At 38.8% G+C, this 23,368-nt stretch overlaps 1 protein-coding gene across 1 annotated transcript in view; it reads right to left on the bottom strand.

The window, feature by feature from the left end:
• The window catches only part of CAP2 (cyclase associated actin cytoskeleton regulatory protein 2), a 69,913-nt gene that overhangs the window by 29,469 nt on the left and 17,076 nt on the right, over positions 1-23,368 (bottom strand). Inside the window, exon 4 of the mRNA XM_074575885.1 lies at positions 7,314-7,391. Coding sequence (XP_074431986.1) covers positions 7,314-7,391 — 78 coding nt within the window. The remainder of the gene's footprint in view (positions 1-7,313; positions 7,392-23,368) is intronic.

Below are 23,368 nucleotides of genomic sequence, written 5' to 3'. Positions count from 1 at the left end.
GTGTTTCACATTTGGTACCACAGTTTTGCTCTTAAAATTGCAGTATAACCTACTGCAACTTAATTCAATGCTTTCTCTGCAAGCATTTTCTGATTTGCAGTAGAGACCATCAGTGAGATCTTTCTCTATGATCACTGCATTCATGTCCCTCTAGTATTCTGATATTTTCAAGGTTCAAAGGTCTCCTCCCAACTAACTACAGAGACATTAATTTATTCTAATCTTCAACATAGTGGTGTAACACGTGTTTGATTTATTTATCAATAGTACAGGTTTTGCCACTTCAACTCACTGTTGTGCAACAGCAGGACTATGACACAGAGAGACAAATCTGCAGAAATGTCTGGTCAGCTTCATCAGCACAGAAGCTTAGACACATTTGTGTGCTTCCAAAGTGACTTAATTGGTATTTGGCTTTTATTCCTCTTAGATAGCACATAAATTCTCAATCTAACAGCCAATATTAGCTGTAGCAATTTTGTGCTTTGTGGGGAAAAAAAAAAGGGAAGACCAAACCACAACCCCACATGACAAATTACTAGTTTGTGGGTGTGGGTTTGTTTGGAAATGTAAACTCTGAGGGAAGGCAAATGGAGAGGAACGTGAAAGAAAAATAGCTTCTAACCAGTGGAGAAATCCAGGGCCTGATACAAGCTGCGTGCATCAGTTTAGAGCAGTGTGGAATCACACCCAACGCTTTTGGCCAGGACCATGGCTGGTTTTTAAATGGACATGAACGTGCTATATATTGTTTTCCCATCCACTACAGCTCCCCATGGGCTCTGAATGGGGGTACAGTCAAGAAGGAAGGGTCCTCCTGCTTTAGGCACACAGGCACCATCCCACACATAATCAACAAGAACAATTACACAAATGAACTGTTTTCTGCAGTTTAACTACTCCTCAAGCTTTGCTGCCGTCATCATAGATGACATCAGTGGGGCCCAGGGTATTCCAGGTAGCAACATTCTGTCAGAAAATGGTGTTCTGTTGAGCTACAATTGTTTCATTCATAACATCTGAGATCTGACGAGCTTTTGCTAAGGCAAATTATGTTTCATATGGGCTATGTCCCAGGACAGGGATGTTAGATGGTGCAGGCTTCCAGCCTTGAACATTCATGTGCTTCACCTCAGATCTCCTAAAGAGACAAACTGTAAGACTGCCAAGTTCAATAAGCGGTCCTGGAGTCTGCATAACTTTCAGAATTCAAAAATCATTGATTGTGGTCTGATTTAGACCAAAGTAAAATTAGAAAAAAATTAAATAACTCGTGAATTGAAGAGCCGTGCTCTTCTGTCAGCTATATCCCCAGTGCTTTCCCTTGTAGAAGATCATGCACAGTCCAGAAATCCTGGGAAACCATTGGGTAGCACAGAGAAAGGAGTGTACTGGTTTGGATTTGTGTTTAGCAGAAATAAAGAATATGAGCTCAGTGGGATCTCACATGGTGCAGTCTGAATATGTACATTGCTACAGGGATTGAAAAATAGCCTGGTGATTTTAGGACATTATTTTAGGACACAGCAGAATTCCAGTAAGTGTCTGCATAATCCCCAGAATTGCTTAGCAGGTATGTCAGATGGGGAGCTAGACGAAATACAGATTATCATCTTTGATAACGTCTTTTTTACGGGGTGATGCTGTTCTTAGTCTGAGGATAGATGTACTGGGGTAAACAAGTGGAAGGAGCCTTTGCTTACTGGAGCCTGGTTCTTGCACAAAACGTGAACCGCTGGAGAGTCTGTGCTGGGTAGTGTTGATGTGAGCCAGTTGAGAGGTGTGCAGTAACGTGCATCTCTGGCTCTAGTTCTCTTCTGTACAGGCTGGGACATGGAGCACTGATCATGGCCTTTCTGTATTCCCTGGATCCCTAGGCATGCACTGCCCCTGGGGCAGAACTGAATCCCAAATGCATCCTTCTTTTCACTGCAGGGGTATTAACCTGGGGGTTTTGGCAAACACAAGTGAGGGAAGAGAAATGGTACAAGGATACTGCCAGAAGTTAACTACAAGAAAGATATTGAGGTCCTGGAGCGTGTCCAAAGAGCAACAAAGCTGGTGAAGGGCCTAGAGCAAAAGTCTTATGAGGAGCGGCTGAGGGAGCTGGGGTTGTTTGGCCTGGAGAAAAGGGGAGACCTTATCACTCTCTACAACTACCTGAAAGGAGGTTGTAGAGAGGTGGGGGTCGGTCTCTTCTCCCAGGTAACAGGCCATAGGACAAGAGGAAATGGCTTCAAATAATTGCACCAGGGGAGGTTTAGATTGGATATTAGGAAAAACCTATTCACTGAAAAGGTTATCGAGCATTGGAACAGGCTGCCCAGGGAGGTGGTTGAATCACCATCCCTGGAGGTATTTAAAAGACGGGTAGATATAGTGCTCAGGGACATGCTTCAGTGGTGGACTTGGCAGTGTTAGGTTTATGGTTGGACTCAATCTTAAAGATCTTTTCCAACCTAAATGATTCTATGATTCTATAATCAGAAAATACAATGAGCTTGAGGCTGGTTAAATGCAGTCAAGTGCCTTTGAGACAAAATTACAAGATAACAGGTGTCAGGGGGCTATCTGGACCTGAAACTGAGTAAGAGTTTGCAATAATATCCAAAAATGAGCCTGTGAACACTGCAAGGCAGCAGACTAGCGACTGAAAAGTGTCAGTTGGTCCATCACCGTGGCTGTGACCACACATCGCATGCAGTTGTAGGCTTGCTGATAACAGAAATATGTCAACAGCTTGGCAAGATTTCAGAGAATAGGAGGGGGGAAGGGGTTCCCTTTGGAGTTCAGGACTCTCAGGCTGTGTCCATGTCACCCTTGGCACCTTCTGTAAGTTTGGCACCTGCGGACCTTAAAAGGACTGAACCAAATTCTTCCTTAAGCTATTTCTAGAAACAGCAGTGCAGGTTTGCAGCAGTCAACCAACTGAATAGAATGGCTTCAAAACTTGGCTCAAACTCTTTTGCATAAGTAAGTAATAAATTAATGAGGTGAGGAGTATCCTGCTCTTCTTATTTTTGGAAAACAGTAAGGATGATCCCAGTAAGTATGTGTAAAAGTAGTGGGAAATGGAACGACAGAAGCAAGTCAAGGTAACTAGCAAACAAATCCTGCTAGGATGCAGAATAAGTCCCAGGAGTCCTGTTATTGAACTGTACTCTAAAAATAGAAGAGAGAAAAAAATGAGCAATCTTACACTTGACAGAGAGTAGGGAACTGTAAATATTCATCTTTGATTTTTGGATAAAAATTCTGAGAATAAGTCCTTTATTCAAAAAAATTGCCACAAGTATTCTACTCCTACAATAGATTTTTTTGCTTGACTATAAAAAATTAAAACCTCAGGATTTGTTCTAAGTCTAACTTCAAATACAGTTTCTTGGGTTTCAGTGGGTTTTTTCCCTTTTCTAGGAAAAAATAGGATAGCTCTCCTTTACCTCTCACTTTCTTCCATCCCTCTGCTCCCACCTGTGTGCAGAATTTGGGTATTTAAGCTAGGTATTTAATTGGAATGTTTATCTGCACAATGTTAGTAATTAAATCCACGAGCGCTGGCAGTCATATGAACTCAGCATTTTTTTTTAACGAGAAATTACGTAATCATTTATAGTCTGAACTGCATCTGTCATTTAAATCTGTTTGTAGTACTTCTTACCATGAGTATGCTCAATCTGGATAAGTTTATATTGATTCACAGAAAAACTTATCTCGTTAACTAGTTCCCAGTATGGGAACAATGGATCATTCATGCCCTCAAAGCAACTCTTAAAATTGTTTGAACTCTTAAAGCGAAATGAAACAACTGATAAAGAGAAGACAGTATATAAGTTACCATTCACAAAGAATTCAATGCAGTGACTTTGAGCAGTGATCTCGTACGTTAGTATTCTTGATCATAAATTTAAAAAAAAAATGTTAAACAGATAAACTTGCTTGGTAACACTAATAACTTTTTAAATTATTATACAATAAAATAATAATGCTTCAATCAGAATGGTATTGGCTTAGACTATGGGGAATGGAAAATTCAGATCCAAACTATTTCATAATGTTTTGTGAAGGTTTATGCTAAAGTCTGTCTTCTGAATTGTCCGAGCAACATGTAAACATGTGGTCTCAAAAATACTTTTTTAAACAACTTCTCACAGTATATAGCAATATTCTAATTTTTTTTCCCCTTCTCCATCTTCTCTGTACTATCTCATATATAGTAAAAAATTTAGAATAGACTCGGTTTTGCTTTAATATTGGAAGTTTGGCGTCAGAAAATAATCTCTAATAAGTGGATGAACTGAAGAATCCCATCTTGCCAAATGAGCCTGTATCCAGCAGCCATTAGCTGGGATATACACAAACAGGAATATCAACCGGTGGTTTTGTCATGTGATCTCCTCCACTGCACATACAAATATAGAACATGACCATAAAAAGTAACAGAACATGCTCTCTGCGAAGTAATTTATTGCAGTTGATGCTAGGTTGGTATGCCAGCTGGAATTACCTTCTCGGCTCCTACTATTTTCACAGATACAGATAATAAAGGCTGTGCACTGCAACAGATTCCAAAAGAAAAAACATCAACGTTACTAACAAGAAGCAAAACTCTGCAAAAGCAACTTCAGCAAGCTGAACTGTTTGAAAATGTTTGCTTGTGGAGTTAAAGAGCTAAATGAATACTAGGTCTTCAACATTTTCATAGAGGGGAAAAAATACTGCTTTTTGTACAATACACATTTCTCTTTGCTGAGCACAAAAAATCTAAGGATTATTACATATCTAAGAGCTTTCTTTTTGTTTGAATTCCTTATTTATTAGTTTGTAAGCTGCAAGAGCTGAGCTAATTTATTTTTCCAGGGCACTTTCCCCTCCCTCTTTTTTTTTAAAGGCACCATGTATGACATCCCAACATGACAGGAACTCAGTAAATCCCCTCAGTCTCCACACCGCTGTCTCTGAATGTCTACAAAGCTACTATGCCATAATCGCAACTCGCTGGCTCATTCACAGCTTTACATTATAAAGCAAACAGTCTAGACAGCTGAATGACAGAATTACTCTCTTTTCTCTTGCATTTATAGATATGCTGTCATCTTCATTTGCTTTTCTCTACTCTGTGCATTCTGATACACTAATGATTAGCTTTCCTGTTTGGATTCCACACTGGCTCTGCGGCTCTAGGCTATAAATACAACCAGAGCCCAGATGACATCACATCAATAAGGTCCTGGGGGGCTGGGGGGAGACGCCTGTGGCTTTCCTTCTCCTGGCTTAGCTGGTGATGACCAGCTTTTTCAAAACGGTTAACCAACGTAGCTTTACAATAGGATTTTTTTCCTCATTGAGATAGAGATATAAAAAGCCTAGTGCCTGGAACCATCACTCTCTGCAGTGGAAAATACTGTTCAAGTTGCACAGAATAGGCAGCCTTAATTTATTTTCAGGTCTGTCTATAGTATAGCTGAAGGTACCTGTGCAAAAAATATGTGCAAAAAAGAGAAAAAGAATGAACATGTATTTGGATGCCTATAAAAGATGTGTACCTTACAGTCTTTATGTTAAAAAACCATAAGTAACTGAGAAAGAAACTTTAGTCTGTAATATTCCTGGTATTTTAACTTTGGAATGATGTGTACACACATAGCATGTACCATTTCCTCGGTGCTAAAAGATTCTTAAATGATAAAAGTATACTTTCTTGGCTTCAACAAGTTGCAGAAATCTATGCAAGCCTGGTAACATGGAAGTAAGACATATGGATACATGTGGCCAGCTCTGCTGATGTTTATGACAAGTTTTTTATTATTTGTCACTATTCTTAATGCTTCTGTAACTTTATTGTAATTCTGGATTGCTGGAGAATCTCTTTTTACATCTGTTTTTTTTTTTTTTTGCTTGCTTTGTTGCCATTTTTTAAATGAAAGTTTCTAAATTTACAGTTGAAAAAAATCTCAAAGCCTTCACTTGAGGTCAGAAAGTTGTAATGGTAAAAGTGGGGAGAAGCCATTGCCGTTCTCACTTGAAAAGCAAAGAAAATCATACTGACGGCACATCAGCACAGGAGACCAAACAGTGAGCCACAGCTTTTACTCTTACCAGAGCTGGGACAATACCAACACTTCAAAATATCACATTATGGGCCATCAGAAACTGTTCATTGGGGAATATTTTACCTATGAGCATGAAGAGTTTTGTGGGTCACTGGGTGCAATTGTATTCACAGCCAATATAAATGACTGCTTGAGGCCTGTACCAATGGGAATTTTGCCTGTTCTCTGTGAGTCATGACCCACTTTTACTCTCTGAGATCAGGGACAGCTGAAAAAACAACTGATCCCTTCTTGCTTGGAACTCTATAAATCTAAAGTCTCGCCTGGAATATCTGTGCTTTTTTTTTTCCTTGAGTACCCTTGCCATTAAAACATACTGATTAGAAAAACTCTTAATTTGTGTCTCTAAGAACAATAGTGACAGCAAAATTTCAGTAATTTATACCAGTGGCAGAGAGTTACGATGTGAAAATATGGAGTTTAATGAACCACAGAGCAGGGAGCTAGTGGAAAAAGACAGAACTGAAGGCCATGTAGAGACTGTGCAAGTGAAGTCTTCAGTCTCTGCACACTGCAAAAAGGAAGATTCAAGGGTGGTCGGTCCCACAGAAGGGCTGCATGATTGCTATTCCCAGGAATGATACAGTGCTATTGGCCAAAACCTTGTGCCCTCCAGAAACTACAGATGAGATTTCATAACAACTCCACAGCTTCCCCGGGCTTTCTAGTTATGAGGGGAGGATTTAAATAGTTGCCACTAAAGTCAGTATATAAATCAATTTGATATAAATTGTTTTTTCATTTTCTTGACAAAATGCTTTCCCTTCCTTCCAGAATTGGCCTGACGTGGACCTCAGCTTGGAGAATACTGAGTCTAGGGACTGGTATTGATTTTTCTCTCAGGAACTTATCCCCTGACTTCAAAGTCTGCCATAGAGCATCACTGTGTGGCTTGCAAAAAGCCATTCTATTCCGTGGCATTTCCAGCTTTCCAGAGAAACGCTGATCCCACTTAAAGCTGTAAAGTGGAAATCTCCTTTGGTTTCTTCAGTGATCTTATATGTATTGGTACAGAAAAGGTTCTTAACTCTGAACCATGGATTTCTGATTATTACAGTGCTATGTTAATAACACTGAAAGCAAGCCTCTAAGTGCACCGTATAAATAAACAAAGAAAAGCAAATGCAGGGATTGATATTAAACATACGGGGACACAGCCTTTTTAATACACTGCCTCTTGAAACACTAGGTCACTTTTCTTACCTCTTGAGGCTCTTGACATTGAGATGCTAACACCAGGAAAGATCTCTGCGCTTGGAAAGCAGCACGTACCATCTCTGCCTGTAACAAAAGGAGGAATATAAATTAAACCTTAGCCTGTAACCTCCAATACTTCTTCTTGGCAGCTCAAAGTCAAGTGTGACAGCTCAAATCTTTCTTGCTGCTTCTCATCTAAATCACAGCAACACTGACTAGAAGAAACGTATTACAGTACTGGCTTAGCTATAAATTTTTCTGAAATCTAAGGTTAAGTTCCCTATCTTCTTCAGATAGGAAATAAAACGAGTTGATATGCAGTCTTCTGGTTATCATTTATAAGATTAGTCACAGGAGGACTTAATTTTAAAACTTCAGAGAATGTCTAGGCATTTTAATGGCAATGTTTATACTCATGCGCGTGATAACAACTTATTACTGCTGAGAATGGCAACCTGCAAACTTTCTGTTGAACTGTATCTAGGGTGTAGTGATGTTTAAGAAGAGTTGAGCTTGGCGTATTGCTGAGGGACTATGCTGTAATTTATTCCTTGCCTGTTCTCTGTGAGCAGACCCTAACATCGATGGCTATGAGGGATGGTGGCTGAAGATTTTGGGTCAATTTTACCCCACAGAACTCTAGAATTTGGGTTAAAGCTGCATCTGACAGCATGTTTACATGCTACAGTGTGTATGGGAGGTAAATCTCTACACTCCCAGTGTTCCCTACTGTCCAAACTTCTGGTCTTTTTTGGTTTTTTTGAACACTGCATATTTTCTGTACATTATGAATGATGTACATTGATTAGCATCTCATCGTTATTTCAGTATCCCCTATACCTCATTTAAGTGAATGAGTAGTGACTAGGAGAAAGCATTATTGGTATAGAGAAGAACTATTCATAACTAGTATATATTGCTAAATAAAAACCAAACCAAACCAAACGATGTTAAATTAATCTAATATGAATAGGTACATTTATAATCACTTTGTGAAAGGGTGGGGAAGCTCATGCTGTTTTTCCTTGGGGTTTCTTCAATCTAAAAAGAAAACAAGGAAATTTTATATACAAGCCTATGTGGATGCAACTTAAAATACATAAAAGTCAGGAAATTTGAAGTTGTAGCAAAGTAAAACTGCCAAATTGTGTTTATTCATCTTAAAATGTGATGGCATGAATAAAACATAATCTGCTAGGTTGAAAATCACTACAAGGAAGATGGTAAAAGAGGTACAACTTGGACAGTATTTGGGGAGAAGGGGATATTGTGGTCTGACAGGCTGAGATTTGGAAGAGGGTAATCATCTCTATAAATAGATAAAGAAATAAATAATAAGGGAGATTGTATGAGCATAGGAAACTTAAATTTTCCAGACATAGACATAAATACCATCAGTAATAGCAAGGTTTAGATATTCTTAGACATTTCAGAGGACTGACTTTTTGGTACAGAAATTCATAAAACAACAAAGTGTGTGCTATTTTAAGCTTGGGGTTTTTTTATGTGAGGAGGATCTTGCAGAACATCTGACCAAAACCTAATGTTCCAGGAGGAAGTTATTATGAATGGATTCGGTTCTTCTTAAATTGCAAGACAGACAAAAATAAATCTATAGCTAAGGCTTCATATATTGGAATGGAAAACTTTTAGAAAATAGAAAAATTAGTGAATGAAGGTGACTGGCCTGAGGAACTTCATGATTTGAATGCAGGAAAGGATGGATTTACATTAAGAATGGAAATAATCTATGAGTGCTGAGCAGGAGGGAGAAATTGTAGGAAAGGGCTAGACTCTCTGAATGAATAACTAACTAAAGCAAGATATTAAGAATAGATAGAAAACCCCCGAAGAGGAAGAAGAGGCCTTGATTATCAAGGAGAACTTTTTTCAGGCATTATAAAATACAGAAGCAAAGGAATCACAGATAAAGGCCTTGCTAAACTGTAAGAAAAGTAAAACAAAGCTATATTTTTTGTAGCTACTGGAACAATAAAGAAATAAAGCGATGAAGTGAGGCCCTGGCAGTGACCTGAAGGGTAAGCTGCGCATGTCTACATTATTCTTCACGTATAGCTTACCTGTTGTTGAATAAATGCTTTTCCCCAATTTCAAGAAAGTTTACGTACATGAAGATATTGAAAGCATAGCTATGGACAATAATGATAAATGAATGGGAATTACATCATTTGAAAGGGAAGCCGAATGTATGCAGCTTAGTGTGACAAAATCATTGGCTCTATATTATCTTCATTCTAGAGTACTGAAGACGCTGGCAGATGGAAGTACAAGTAGAAAATATTTTAAATATATATAATTTGGAGGTAGTACCAGATGACAGAAGTATGCAATGATGGACTGGGCAAATATGCCCAAGAAGAGGGGGAAAAAGTATGTCAAGTGATTTCATGGCTGTTAGTTTGACTTCAGCACCGTGCGCATTTAGAACGGATTTGAAAGGAGTGATTAAAAACACATATGAAAATTAAAAATGGGAGAAATTACAATGGGATTATCTGTGGTTTAAATCATTACTTTTAGGGATTGTTTAGAGTTTTCAGTTTCTTAGACAAAGATTATGTGTTAGATCCAGTATATTTAGATATTATGTAAAACGCTTGTTGCGGATCCTCATAGGAAACTTATACTTTAAGTGGAAATTATGCAAATTAGTGTAAAAACTCTTAAGTTGGATAAGAAGCTGGGTAAAAGGGGATAACAATAGGGTATGCAATGGTGTATACAATAGGGTAACACAATGGTCGTGTTATTTGAGAGGAGGAAAGTTCCTAGTTGTGTTTACTAGTGTCCTAAGAGAAAGAATTAAGTGTGCACTCATAAAATTCATGGGCAGCACAAAGTTAGGAGGTTTTAATATTGTTGAGATGGATTCACTTATCACTTGAGAAGAGTAAGACAGCTTTGTTGGCATGGGTAATATGAATAGGATAAAATTTAGCATTTTCACCCCTGCCTCTTTAAAACAATGCGTAATTTTGGGTGTAAAGCTATAACTGATTAATTGGAAATGCTGAAGACTGCAAATGCAAATATAAAAGCCAGGAAGGTGGCTTTGTGAAAAGAACTTATGCAGTTCTGGAATGGATGTGGCAAAATATTTTTAGTAGAGCTACAGATTTGTTAGTACCATTGGAGAGGGCCTCCTCTGGAATTCTATGTAAAGCACTAGTCATCTGTGTTAAATAAAGATGAGCTTAAATCAGAATTGATGCAGAGAAAACCTATTTGGATGTTTAGAGAAATGAGTATCTGTCATACAAAGATAAACTTTAAAAGTTTCACTTGCTTTGCTTAGCAACACAGTGACTGAGGAATATGATTCTTTCTCATATGGAATGTAAGTAACAGAGAAGGAAGAAAACGGTAGCGTCAGCATATGATCACAGGTCTGTAAACTGGGTCACAAGTAATCATAATCTCAAATTTAAAAGAAGATTTACAACTATCCAAAAAGTTAAACTCAGGAGGGATCTTCCAAATTCCTACAAAGAACTAGCATTAATTTAAGACAGAGCTTTAAATGCTGATCAAACAGATCATAAAACATGAGCAAAGTGCTCTTAGATATAGAAAATTAAGACTGTTTTGTGAGCTCTTGAACATATTCCGAGCTGGTAGCATCAATGAGGTTTGAAAAATATGTCTGTTTGGCACTTCGTTTACACTGTATTAAATCCAAGCTTTTGACTTCCCATCGGTCACTCATGGAGGCCAAGGAGGACTTTTTTCTCCACTCCGATTACAAAGTAACAACTGGTTTCTGGAATGATTTTTCACCTCTTTCTGCCGAAGCACTGGAATTTGGTCAAAGCTGGAGACAGACTGTTGGATGATATACACTGATGTTCCTAAAAGACTGACGTTCCTTGAGTATGCCTCATACACATGTCTTGCTCATCTGACCTATGTTATAACTATTGTTGTATGTGGAATCAAGATGTACTTCTCCACCAGACGTGTATTACTCTTTTATGTTTATTACTACTCCTCCTCTACTGCAGAGTGTGGCCAAGGCCACTTTCTCAAAATGTCTGGGAGGTATCTATCTTTAAGAAATCTTCTGCTATTGAGGGCACCCAAGCCATTGATAACACCACCAATGCACCTCTGGTGCATTTAAAGTGTGGTTTTTTGCATTTTCTTATTATCCTAAATGTATTATAGAATGTTGGAAACGTTCAGCGGTCAGTGGACTAGATATTGATTGCAAGGCTTGTGCTGTATGCCCAAAATATATCCAGCCCCAAACTTGCAGTTGTGTAGGCATCAGAGCACTCGCATCTCTCACCTTTGAATTTAAATCTTAATCAAAGCATCATGCTAACACAGTTTTTGCATTTTACAAGCAGAATTTTATAAGACTTCTGCCACAGTTACTTCCTTCTTTCTCCAACAGCATTAAAAATGGCTTTCTGAGTTTTACTATTTCCAAGCATGCGGTACTTTCTTCTCATTAAGAATGCATTAGTTCAGTCTATCACCATTCCAGTTCTTTCTTGTTGTCTTTGAAACGTGACACTTCATTGCTACCTCCTTCTATTTAGCAGACAGGCTGTGTAACTAAGCAGACAGCATTATTTTTCATAGGGAGACGACTCTTTCATTAGACTCCCATATCCAGTGAAGACTAATGAGCGAAAATGGACCGGGGGGGATTTTTCTCAACAACTTGTGAGGCTCAGCTAAAAAATTGCCACAGAACAAATCAGCTGAAACTCTTTCAGTTATAATGAATGATAGTAATGAAGCCTGAGTGTCAAAAATGCATGGGAATCATGAGTAAATTTGTCAGAGTAGACTAGACCACAAACTTGCACACATCTATCTGCAGATAGAAATGGGCATATTTTTAGAGCAACTGATATCTAAAAACTTTGGGTAATCCTTTTGGCATTCTTGGGATTATGCATGGACACAGCAATCAGCAGACAGAGATTTCTCAGATGAGGTTAATATTTTGAAGGAATCAAGTTCCTCAAAGCATTTCCTACTTTGCTTTCAGCAGTTTGCTCTAGGGGCTGGAGGAGACGGCTGTGACTGTGGACCTGAATGCCAGGACCGTGTGGTGTTCTATTCACCACCTCAGTTTCCCCATCACTGAAGTGTGGAAAAAGGTGTCTTAAGTCTTTACCTCAGGTGTGTTTGATAGCTGATTGAGGTGACTGATACGGTTGGGAGAGACGAAGTCTGACATGTATGCAACATCAGACCAATTTCATGCCTGTTGAAACCTGTGGTTGACCACAGTGAGTGACCTCTTGCCATCGCAGTAAAAGCATAGACAGGGCTCTTTACAGTTAAGCCTGCAGGAGTTTATGGAGGAATCATACGTATTTAGAAATCATCTTTTTAATAGCAACTGGTTTAACGTTCTCTGTCACAATACAATGCCAACTTTTGATATTTCCCAGAAGCCACTGCTTGAAAAATTGCCAGAGGCTCCGTGAGAGATGGCTAGTGGTGACGGTGCTTCTGACCTGTTTGAAGTAGAGTATGGATTCCACCCAAACTTGCACCATTCCAGACTGAATAGACATAGATGCACTGAACCTGATGCTTAAACTACCCGTTCGCTTTAGCAAAGTTCAGTTCTCCAGAGCAGAGGTGATATTAGGATCTATCTCTTTCTAATTTTAAATGTTTTATTTAATCTATGTTGCCCCTCACTCTGGTATCCAAGCACTAATAAATATAAATATTATTTATGTGACAACAGTTTGGCAAACTACAAGAAGAAACAGGCACATGCATTCAGATCTCAAGTTACAAGTAAATTCAGTCTTTGAAAAAAACCCCACCTAAATAGAAGTAAGAGAAACAAACAAAGGATTTCCTAATGAAATTTAGTCAAGAAAATTACCCTATTGACCTGATAATATTAAATTTGTCAAATGTTATTAGATTTAATAACTTATTTCCTCAGAGTCATAGCACTGAAAAGCATAATGTAAATGCCAGAATGCGCTGGACTTCTGTTGTTAGAGAATAATACACATGCGCATATAGATACATGCAAACATTAACAGTGATAATTTGCAAATCAAAATACACATCTATGTACATTTTGGATTTCTAAAATGTACTTAATGACTTTATTCTGAAACAAAACGGTAAAGAGGACATGAGGGAGAAGAATTGTGATTTAGTGGTCCAGAGTTCTAATCATAGTTTCTGCAGAAATAGTTTTGGGTCCTTTGGGTTTAGCAAAAAACACAATGACTGACAGCAAATGACAACTACAGATAGAGCTTCACTGTTACCAGCAAAGGCCCCAGTCTTTCTCTAAAAGGGACAGTACTGCCAGAGGAAGAGAAACAGTTTGTCTTTTACATTCTGCTTTCAAGAGCCTCTTCAAAGCGAAGTGGTGAAGTGGCTGGTGGCTTGAAGGCAGAAGAAAGAAATGGAAAAAGAATGAAGTTTAGATTAAGTATGGGGCTGCCATAGAAACTATCCAGGCCAGCTGAAGAGACAGTATTTATTTTGTACAGCTAATTGGCTGATAGAGATTTTTTCAAAACTAGGCCAAATGCTGAAGAGTCAGTGGCAGTTCTCCAAACAGAGCACTTTATACTGGAAAAGGAAAAGGAAAAAAAGCAAAAACCTGTCACCTTTCTCTTACTTGTCCATGCAGAAGACAGGGTTGAAATGCTAGTTAAAATTGAAGTCAATAGGAGATTGCCATTGATTTTGATGGAGCCAGACATCACCCCAGATATTTTCTTTTCTATTTTCAGATAGATACATTTGACTACCACCAATTAGCCGTCCTCTATTAGTGTGTTTTTTTAGTGTTTTTCAGCCTCCATGGCTATGTCTATATTAGGGAATTTTTCCTAAAATTTCTCGGCATTGCTACTGCCTGTCCAGTACCAATCTAAGGTTATATTGGTGCTGGTCTCTCTAGCTGTTTATATCTGCCAGAGTATTAAACACCGTGTCATGTAACTGTGCACAGTGCTAGCCAATATTACTTATTTGTTGTTTCAGAGTAGCATCTGTATCTAGGTTCATTAACTTTACCTTTTAGTTAGCTGGACTGTGACTTAAGCCACTCAGAGCTCTTACCTCCGGTGGAGCTCAAACCGAATGGGTCTTAAAGATCTTTCAGTGATAATGACGCAAGACAGATGGATAGAATTGTTTGGGTAAATCGTCGCTGCCATTTTATTTCACCGTATGAACCACAAACTGTACAGATATACTGCTGTAAAGGGGTATTTAAAGCCACAACAGATGCTTTTACATTAATTACACAATTATTGCCTTGGATAAAGGTTCTGCATCTTTTGCACCAGTAAAATTTGCCCCAGTGTTCCAGAATTTCCTCTAAACTCTCCCAGTTTTGAGTGACATGAATTGTTATGATTGATCTCAAGGGACTGTTAACTTTAAAACCTAATGAATGCTATTTAAATGCCAGCTTTGTTAAATAATTAGTTATTAATCTTGGTAGCAGAAGCAGTCGATTATGTTGTTCGTCTGTCACTGTTTCAAACAGATACAAATATTTGTCTGCAGGGCCATTGTGGCTACTGGTTACTGCCAAGGGAAGCAGTAGGAGATCACATTCTCCCAAAACTTCTCTAATAACCTCCACCCACCAAAGGAGAAGGGCAAGTCCAGACCAAAGCTCTTGAATAGCCAATGGTCTCCTAAAGCTCAGGCTGCTTTTGTGTCTTCCAGATTCACAAGTTCTTCATGAATCTCTTTTACAACAACCAAATATCTGCAACTCTCTTGACCTCTGTTCATTTCAACTTTTACATGGAAGTTCCAAAACGAGATGTAGCATATGGATAGTTAGGTATTCCAGAAGATTCAGCATAGAAAAATACTGAGAATTGTGTGCAAAAATAAATAGTCCGCACATTACTGAAGATGTGGTCTTTTTATGGACTAAAGGGGTTTTTTTTGTTTTCAATACCTTCCTTTTCTGAACAGTTTTGAAAATGTTCAAGGATTCAAGTTTGACATTTACATTGGTGACTGCTGTCTTCTGTAAAGAGTCAGTCACCTGCTGGAGATTTCAAAGCCATCTCATTGGACAGCATATAGTCATGGATCTACATTCACATCTTCCACATCAGTAGAAGTAAAAGATGCTATTGGCACATTGCGACTCCTGATCTTCCAGTCCTTGGTGCTTATCTGTAGACTGGACATCCCCAAAATCGATTGTCATCTGTGCAGAATTTGTACTGTCATGTTCTACTTTTATAATATGTGATTAGTGATAATCATAGAAACAAATAGCTGATAAAAACAGCCAAACATTTTAAGAACAAGCATAAAAACATCATGAGAACAAACGGCTTCTCTACAGTGCAGAGAATACATCACTAAAATCTATACAACAACATTGCTGGTTGGAGCTTCTAATAACCAAATATTGTAATAGTATATTTTATGAGCTTCAGAGCATGAGTAACAGCAAGTAGCAATCAGTTGCTTTTGACCTGTCACCAGTTTGTCCCCAGGACTCCTGAGGTGAAAGGCTAACACTGTAACAGAATGATAATGCAGGAAAGTATGCAATTTTCCAGGGGGAATTAATTTAACTAATGATATTAAGGGAATATCTTTTGTATCACGTCAAAGGTTATTCCATGACAAAGTTGTAATTTTTTTGGAATCAGTATTAGGTAGAGTAGATAGAAAGCACCCCAACCTGCACAGGCATTTACGGAAGTTAGCCACAGTCTTCCTGAGAGAGCTCTTATAGCTCTTCATAGCCTGTAAAAGCAAGTAGGTTTCTCACAGAGAGATGGGAAAGGAAAACCACTCCACTTTGGGATTTCATTAAGAACAGAAACTGTGGTACATTAAAGTTTCACAGACTTCCAAAGCTTCTATTTTATACTATTACTTGGAGCTACATTGTGTATCTCTGAAAGCGTGCATTAATTCCCATAATGAATAGGAATCACATACAACGTACTGAATAGATGAAGTCCAAAGTTTGGCTATTATCAAGATCAAACATTTTTTAAATTCAGGTTCCTTTTTTTTCCCCCATGAACATCCGACTTCAGAACACAGGGTGCTGCTGCCTGTATCGAGGAATTACTTGTGGAGAGACCTCATTTCCCTGAAGAAAGGCAAACCTACATTTCCTACATGGAACAGACGCTGTAAACCAGCACATCAGACAACCACAGAGATGTCAGGCACCTGCAGGTCTCATTGTCATCTGCACAAACATGCTTTTGCCTCCACTGGCTGCAGGCACTCTGGTTATTTCTCTGATGGGCTGGTTTGCCCCTGAGGTCTGCTGCTAAGCAGTCCCGTTCTCTATCCCCAGCTATTCTTTCAGAAGCCCTTTTCAGTGAAGGTCCAAATCCATCCTGAGGAAATTTCAGAAAAGGCTTTATGATTTCACAGGTTTAGGATGTCATTCATGTGTCTCTGATTTAACAAATACAAGATCTAGGTACTTCAGATGCGTATATCTGCAAATTAAAAAGGTTACAGCACTTGTTGAGGTATCACTTCATAAATATTCCTTTGGCAATGTTCACTGAGCACCCTACTGAGGAGCTGATTTCTTGACTTTCTGTGTCTGACAAATACCAGTTTCCCTGATATAAAGACTGGAGAACCATCCATTTCTAGGAAATTGCACTGTCTTTAGAGAGAGAGCTTGGACAAATAGGTTCTTATATTGAAATGGCTTTGTGTGTGTTCTGTCTCTCACACAATTCAGGACAACTGGTGACATTGCCCACCTCATTCTGCAAGTAGTCCCAGTGAGCTCCCTGAAAGCAACTCACAGGCTAAAAGTGCCAGAATCTGTCTCCTTGTAAATTCACTTCCACTTTTATCACCTTGAAAGAATCCCAGACCCCGACCAAAATGTGCTAACATGGAAGGAAGTTAAAAGCTTAGAGCTGACACATCTATAAATGATATTTAAGGTTTCTTCCCACTTGAACCATGCTTTCCTTTTCAGAGGTGCTAAATACTAAAAGCCAACATTTACTTGGAGAGGGGGCCACTGCCTCTCTGAAAGGCAAGGTAGTAACCTACATGCACAGTGATGTGATTGAAAAGCTGGTCTGACCTAAGGTGTTTTTTTATAAACAGAACATGTATTAAAGCAACAAGAAATAAGTATTTCAGGCTCAAAGATCTACTTCAAGATCCTAAACCAATGTTTTCATTATAGCTTTGGGATTTAGAATAAAACATACAATTACACTTATGAAACAAAATAGCAAAAATTAAACTGCTTTGCAGTTCAGATTAATTATGGAAATATATAGTTGAATTTATGGATGTCAGTAGACTAACAGAAGTAAGCATTGACAGTGACATGGTTTAATTTATCCTAATGGATTCTTCAATATTCAGAAATCTGGCCATATTGATCATGCAATTCATACTGAATAAAAAGAGGCAATACACATTTGTGGCCACATTCTACCCTTATCGCTCCTGACAGCACTCCCAGCTTATTTAAAACAACTTTCAAACCGCACATTGGTTTCCCTTGTGGCTTAATTCTCATTATTCTCTGAACTCCTTTTTACTAGAAACTGACTGAAGAGCCAGATTCTGAGCTCATTGTTTGGTTTTTTGCTGACTACAATGAACAGCCTTCTCAGTTTCCAAGCCCAGCATTTCTATACACTCAAAACAGTTGCAACCACCAACTAGCAAAATAAAAGCAGGTCAGGGATGGGGAGGCAGGATGAGTAAAAAGAGTGTGCACGTGCTTTTCAGAAAGAATGAGACTGAAAAGTAATAAAAAACCTGCTCATAGCCTGTAGCAACAAATGACATCAATCAAGCATGGGAGATGTGTGTCCCAAAAGAGAAAAAAAATGTAAAAACAAAAAAAGAGAACATTCATAGATGTATATTTCTCAGCTTGAAGTAAACGAGCTTAAAAAATGTTACTACTCCAGCTTCAAAAATCATAATTATTTGCAAGACAAATAAGAACCATGAGCACTGATGCCAGTAAAGAGAGTTTTCAGTCACAAGAGGTTCATGCCGATGACAAAAGCAGGGCTACTGTCTCTCTGCTCCTCTGTCTTGATTTTCCTGATGGATCAAGGTAGTTTAATTTGCCAGCAGTTCACTGGAAATTATGGCTGTGAGAACCACAGACCCACTGTTCCACAACTGAGTGCCTGAGATGACCGCCACCTATGTCCTCCCAATCCTGGACTGCTTTCAGTCAGAGAGAAAAGTAAAAGTCTGGTTACCTTATCAAGGCCTCCTCAAGGACCTTGGATCCGTGCCAGCTCCATGTCTCCAGTCCTCCCTACTAAGTTTCTCCCAACTTTACACTGGCAAGTGACCCAAGCCATGACTTTGCAACAGACTCATTGGGACACTCTCATACTGTATTTGTGGCTGCGAGTGCAGCTGGTCCACACACTAAAGCTACCCATCATTTAGCTAGCTAATTTAGCCATGTAATTTTATCACCTTATGATTTTTGCTTAAGATGACACAGAGGTTTTCAACCTGCGGGGCACTTACGCTTCTAGGTCTATACACTACTTCTAGAAAACCACCAAGAAAAACAGATTTCCTATCAGTAGACTCAAATTTGCTCTTAAAGGACTTCAATGAAAAATTTTTAGAGGACAGCAAAATTAGCATGATCTAGAGCATATGATTCTGATTTAGACTTCAAATGGCTGAAAATATAATGTATGCCTTGATTAATTGCTCCAATCATTAATTAAATTAATTGGTAAAACATGGACCTTAAAGCTAGTCTGAATGCTGGATATTATTCTGAATTCATCCAGTCAATTAAAGAGCCCTTTACTCTTGGAATTTTTTTCATATGAGGAAGTTATACTTTAACATTTTTTTTGGCAAACATGATGGAGTTTTCTTTGGTTTCGCATTGCATATAAGGTTTCACACTCAAATCATTCTGATACCTTTTTCCTGGAATCCTTTGGAGATCAGAAAATCCCGTTCTACTGGGTAACTACATACAGATATAATCGCCGCGTTTAGGGGCTAACAGTTCTAGACCCTTCCCCAAAAAATGGTCCCTGATCAACTGCACTACTTTGAAATCAACATAGCTATTTACGGGTTTAGTTAGGAACTACTTCATATGCAAAGAAGCCCCACGAAAACAGGTTATGAAGAACAGCTGACAGCCTTGACTGTTTGTGTTTCTGATTTCTTATGTTTCTGACTGAGGGAATGCCATATGGAATGTTCTCATTATATATTCCCACCACCATCACCCCAAATTTACAGGTGCACGTTTCTCGTGCCAGCAATACATAACTAAATGCCCGGAATTGGCCACCACGGCATTTTTTTTCCCAATAGAGTCTGTTCGACTTTTGTCTCTTCCTTGCCTTTTTAAATAAAAAGAAAAGCAAGTGGTATTTACTGCAATGTCAGTGTCAAGAAACAAACAGCCTGATCCAGCTCCCATCAAAATGAATGGAAAAACTCCCACTCTTTCATGGTCTAGAGTCTAAATGGACAGGTTCTTCATGCTCAGGAGCCAACTTTATTCCCAACCAGGTGTCTTACAGTCAGACAGGTGCAACCACATCTGCACACCACTGCACCTCGCCCAATAAATCCTGCTTGTTTTGAAAGCCAGATCCAATCCCTAGGCCACAAGTGAAGTTGTCCCTTGGAACAGAGCAATCAAAAGTTGTAAAGCCCCTAAAAATGATACTTTTTCTGGATTAGCCACTTGGCTACATTGTGTATACTACATTTCCATCTTTCTTATATTGAAGTGAGTATTCTTTATTGCTTATGTTACGGAGTATCTTGTAGTACACATACTGAGTGAGAAATACAGCTGAATTAGCCTTGCAAAATGAACTTTAATATTGATAGATTTCCAAAGTTGCTTTTTTTTGGTTCCTGATTATTTGTGGGGTTTTTTCACTTTTGGTGGATAGCAGTACTGTTTTCTACACTTAGTCTCTTTCTTTCAGCTGAGTGCATTTTGTACGCGGTAAAAAATGTTTGTTTTTTTATTCTTTTTTATGTATTCTCTTTTTCCCCAGTCCTGTAGTAGCTACTTGGTTTGGTGTTTGTTTCATGTAGCAGAAAATACCTATCACAGAAATGCAAAGGCAGCCTGACAGCAAGCTTCTCTTTGGGCACGTTGACATCATCCTCTTCTCTGAGCTCTAATTCAACTTTCAACACAATGCCTAAAACCGCACAGCCTCTGGGCACAAAAGATGAACATGAGAGTACACTTGTGCATTCTGTTGCCCCGTAAGCAAATTGCCTTGTTACTGAGGAATCAGTCAAATAATGGGTTTGATAGTCTGTGTTTAGATTAGGTAAGAAAAAGTGCAAAAGTGTTTTTTGGTGTATCACAGACAGCAGCACATCCTGTTCAAAGTTCAGGGCTATGAAAGTCATCGACTAATTCTTCAACATCTCTCACAAGAAAAGAAAACATACAGCTATTTCACGTCTAATAACCACTCTTCGGAAAAAATGAGGAAGCTGGGATTTTTTAACTTCACTGATAGGCCAGACCACAGCTGCATTTTGCAAAGTGCATATATACCTCATAAAAGATAACTCCTGCTTTCAGTTGTCTGTCTATATTTACATGAACTACGCCTGGAAGGAACAGATGAGAATGCCATTGCTTTCATGTAATAGATAAGGAAAAGAAACTCTGTAGGTATGTGCATAAGATGAACGTTTGTGGGGTGAACATTGCTTCCCCTGCTCATGCTGATAGCAAATCACTGCATGCACACAGAGAACCCCTGCAGACCGGATAACGTGCTGTGAATTGCTGCTCCGTGCTGTCTTGTTCATGTAGTCATACATGTAACGAATTGTACCTAAACTCTCTTCTAGTACCTCCCAACAGCAAGCTAACCAACAGCCTTTTTATTTCTCAGTGCTCCAAGTTGCTTGCCTGTCTGAGCTCTGCATTTCAGCAGCTGGAAGATGGAGCATAGAAGAGAAAAAGCATCCATATTTCTATAGTTTTCCTTTCCAAGCTAAATAGCTTGGATGAGAGAAGAGGGAACATAACTGAATCACTCAGACAATCTGTTCTTTCAACTGGTGGGGCTGGGAGGGTAAAAGATTTTTACAAATAAACAATTTTAGAAAAAGGCAAGTATTAGCTTATGTGTTTGACAGGAAGGCTGTAATTCTGCTCTGCTCTGTACCACATAAAATAATAAAATATGGAAATTTTACATTATCTGCCCTTCTCTTGTAGAACTAGTACATTCTCTTCTTATCATTATGTCTCATCTGGTACATTACTGAAACTCAAGCCAAACCATGGCACTATTCCACCACTTGAGATATCACATAAACAAAAACAATGTGAAGAAGCTCATAATAAACACAGCACAGAAACCTGCATCTTGGCCTCCTAAAATCTTGCTAGCTTTGCTTTGACAGGGTGAAGAGCCCATCAAACCTGCTTGACCAGCTTCCTCACTGGGACACAATCTGACCGTGTCTTCCACAGGCAGCTCTCTGTCATCCTCAGCACGATTTCTGTAGTGGTGGAGGCATCTGGGCAAACAGCGGTGGGCCTCATGTCTCTCTGATCCAGCAATCAGCCAGTGCTATCCAGTGCTATCTGCTGGGCATAAGAGAACTTCCTATCCTGTGGACCCACAGTCTATTTTATACTGCTTTTGAATTTCCCTCATTCTGTCAGAAGAATGGTTCAGTGTTGGCACACATAGTGAGCCAGCTTCGGGGCTGTTATAACCTGTAATAGTTGGTGACAGCCTCCAAGACACTGGTATGTCAGGCCAAAGGCAGCCAGTTGGCAGCAGTCCTGGCCACGCTCACTCTTTCACTGACTTCACATGCTCTATAGTTATGACACGGACAGTGGAAAGTGGTTTCATAAAATCTCTCCCTGTAGGGGACTTTGTATTTCACAGAAATTTCCATATAATCACCAGATTTTTATTCCACAGTGACAGGACAGGAAAAGGACCTCATCTTAGCTGTTTAGGATATTTTGTTTTAAATAGACTAAGTAAAATCCCAAGCCATTCTCTCTGTCTGTCTTTTAAAAAGTGGTTAGTTTCTTTAATGCATTTGACCTCAGAGATTCACCCCTGCATGTACTGTAATTTGAATGAGAAATATGCTGCTCTCCAGACTGAGTCTAAGCGGCACTCTTCTTTGATAAACTAATCTTTGTAAAATCCACCGTGCTGCTGTATTTAACAGAGCCTGGAGCTAGCTATTAGTTCTCTTTTTTATTTTGTTCTCTTTCAATAGACTATTTAGAGTACAGCATGCTGAAAAAATAGGAATGGGGCTCCCTAAGAGATATTAGTTATGGCTGTATTCTTCCTTTTGCCAGAAACACAAACCACACAATCCTTACAGCAATCAGCACGAAATACATCATGTTAAATCCCTCATTTCTTTAGCATAATACGAAGTCTCGCTTTCTCTCATATTACCATTCTGGTCAGTCAGGTATGTGAGTTTTTTCTAGGCAACAGGTGTTTTTTGAAATAAAATACAACCTTCCCTTCAGCTCATTATGTGAAAGAGACAGCAGCTGCAAGTACAATGCTGAGGACACATGGTCTATAAGACACCCAGAAGAAAAATACTCCTTGTTCCACTTGTTAAGGTAAAGCACAGATGTTGCTTCAGTGATAAGCATGAGCATAAGGCAACCACAGTCTGCTTCATGTTGTAAATTCAGAATCTAAGATTTCAGAATATTTAATAGGCTGCAATCAGAATCACCGGTTTCTTTATGTAAGGGAAAGTTGTTTGTGTCTAATTTCCTAGTCCTAACAAATACTCCTTATCACAGTTTGCATTACACTACCATCAACAATATGCTAGGGACTATCCACAGACTTGGCAGATAAATTATTAATAGTCTTTTATACGGTCTCAATTATGAGTATCAAATAGTGACAAATGCCTAAATTAATACATTTATTGATTTAAACATTTACAGATAGCATATATTAAAAAGGTTTTAGTCATTTAGAATGTTAAATGCAGGGTTTTTTCCCTGCTTAGTGTTCATACTAAGGCTATTTCTGTATCGCTCAGATCTA

The sequence above is a fragment of the Larus michahellis genome, chromosome 2 (genome assembly GCF_964199755.1).
Source record: "Larus michahellis chromosome 2, bLarMic1.1, whole genome shotgun sequence".
NCBI classification, from domain to species: Eukaryota; Metazoa; Chordata; class Aves; order Charadriiformes; family Laridae; genus Larus; species Larus michahellis.
The sequence above is the reverse complement of the archived record's forward strand: the minus strand, read 5'-3'. Positions and strand labels throughout refer to the sequence as shown.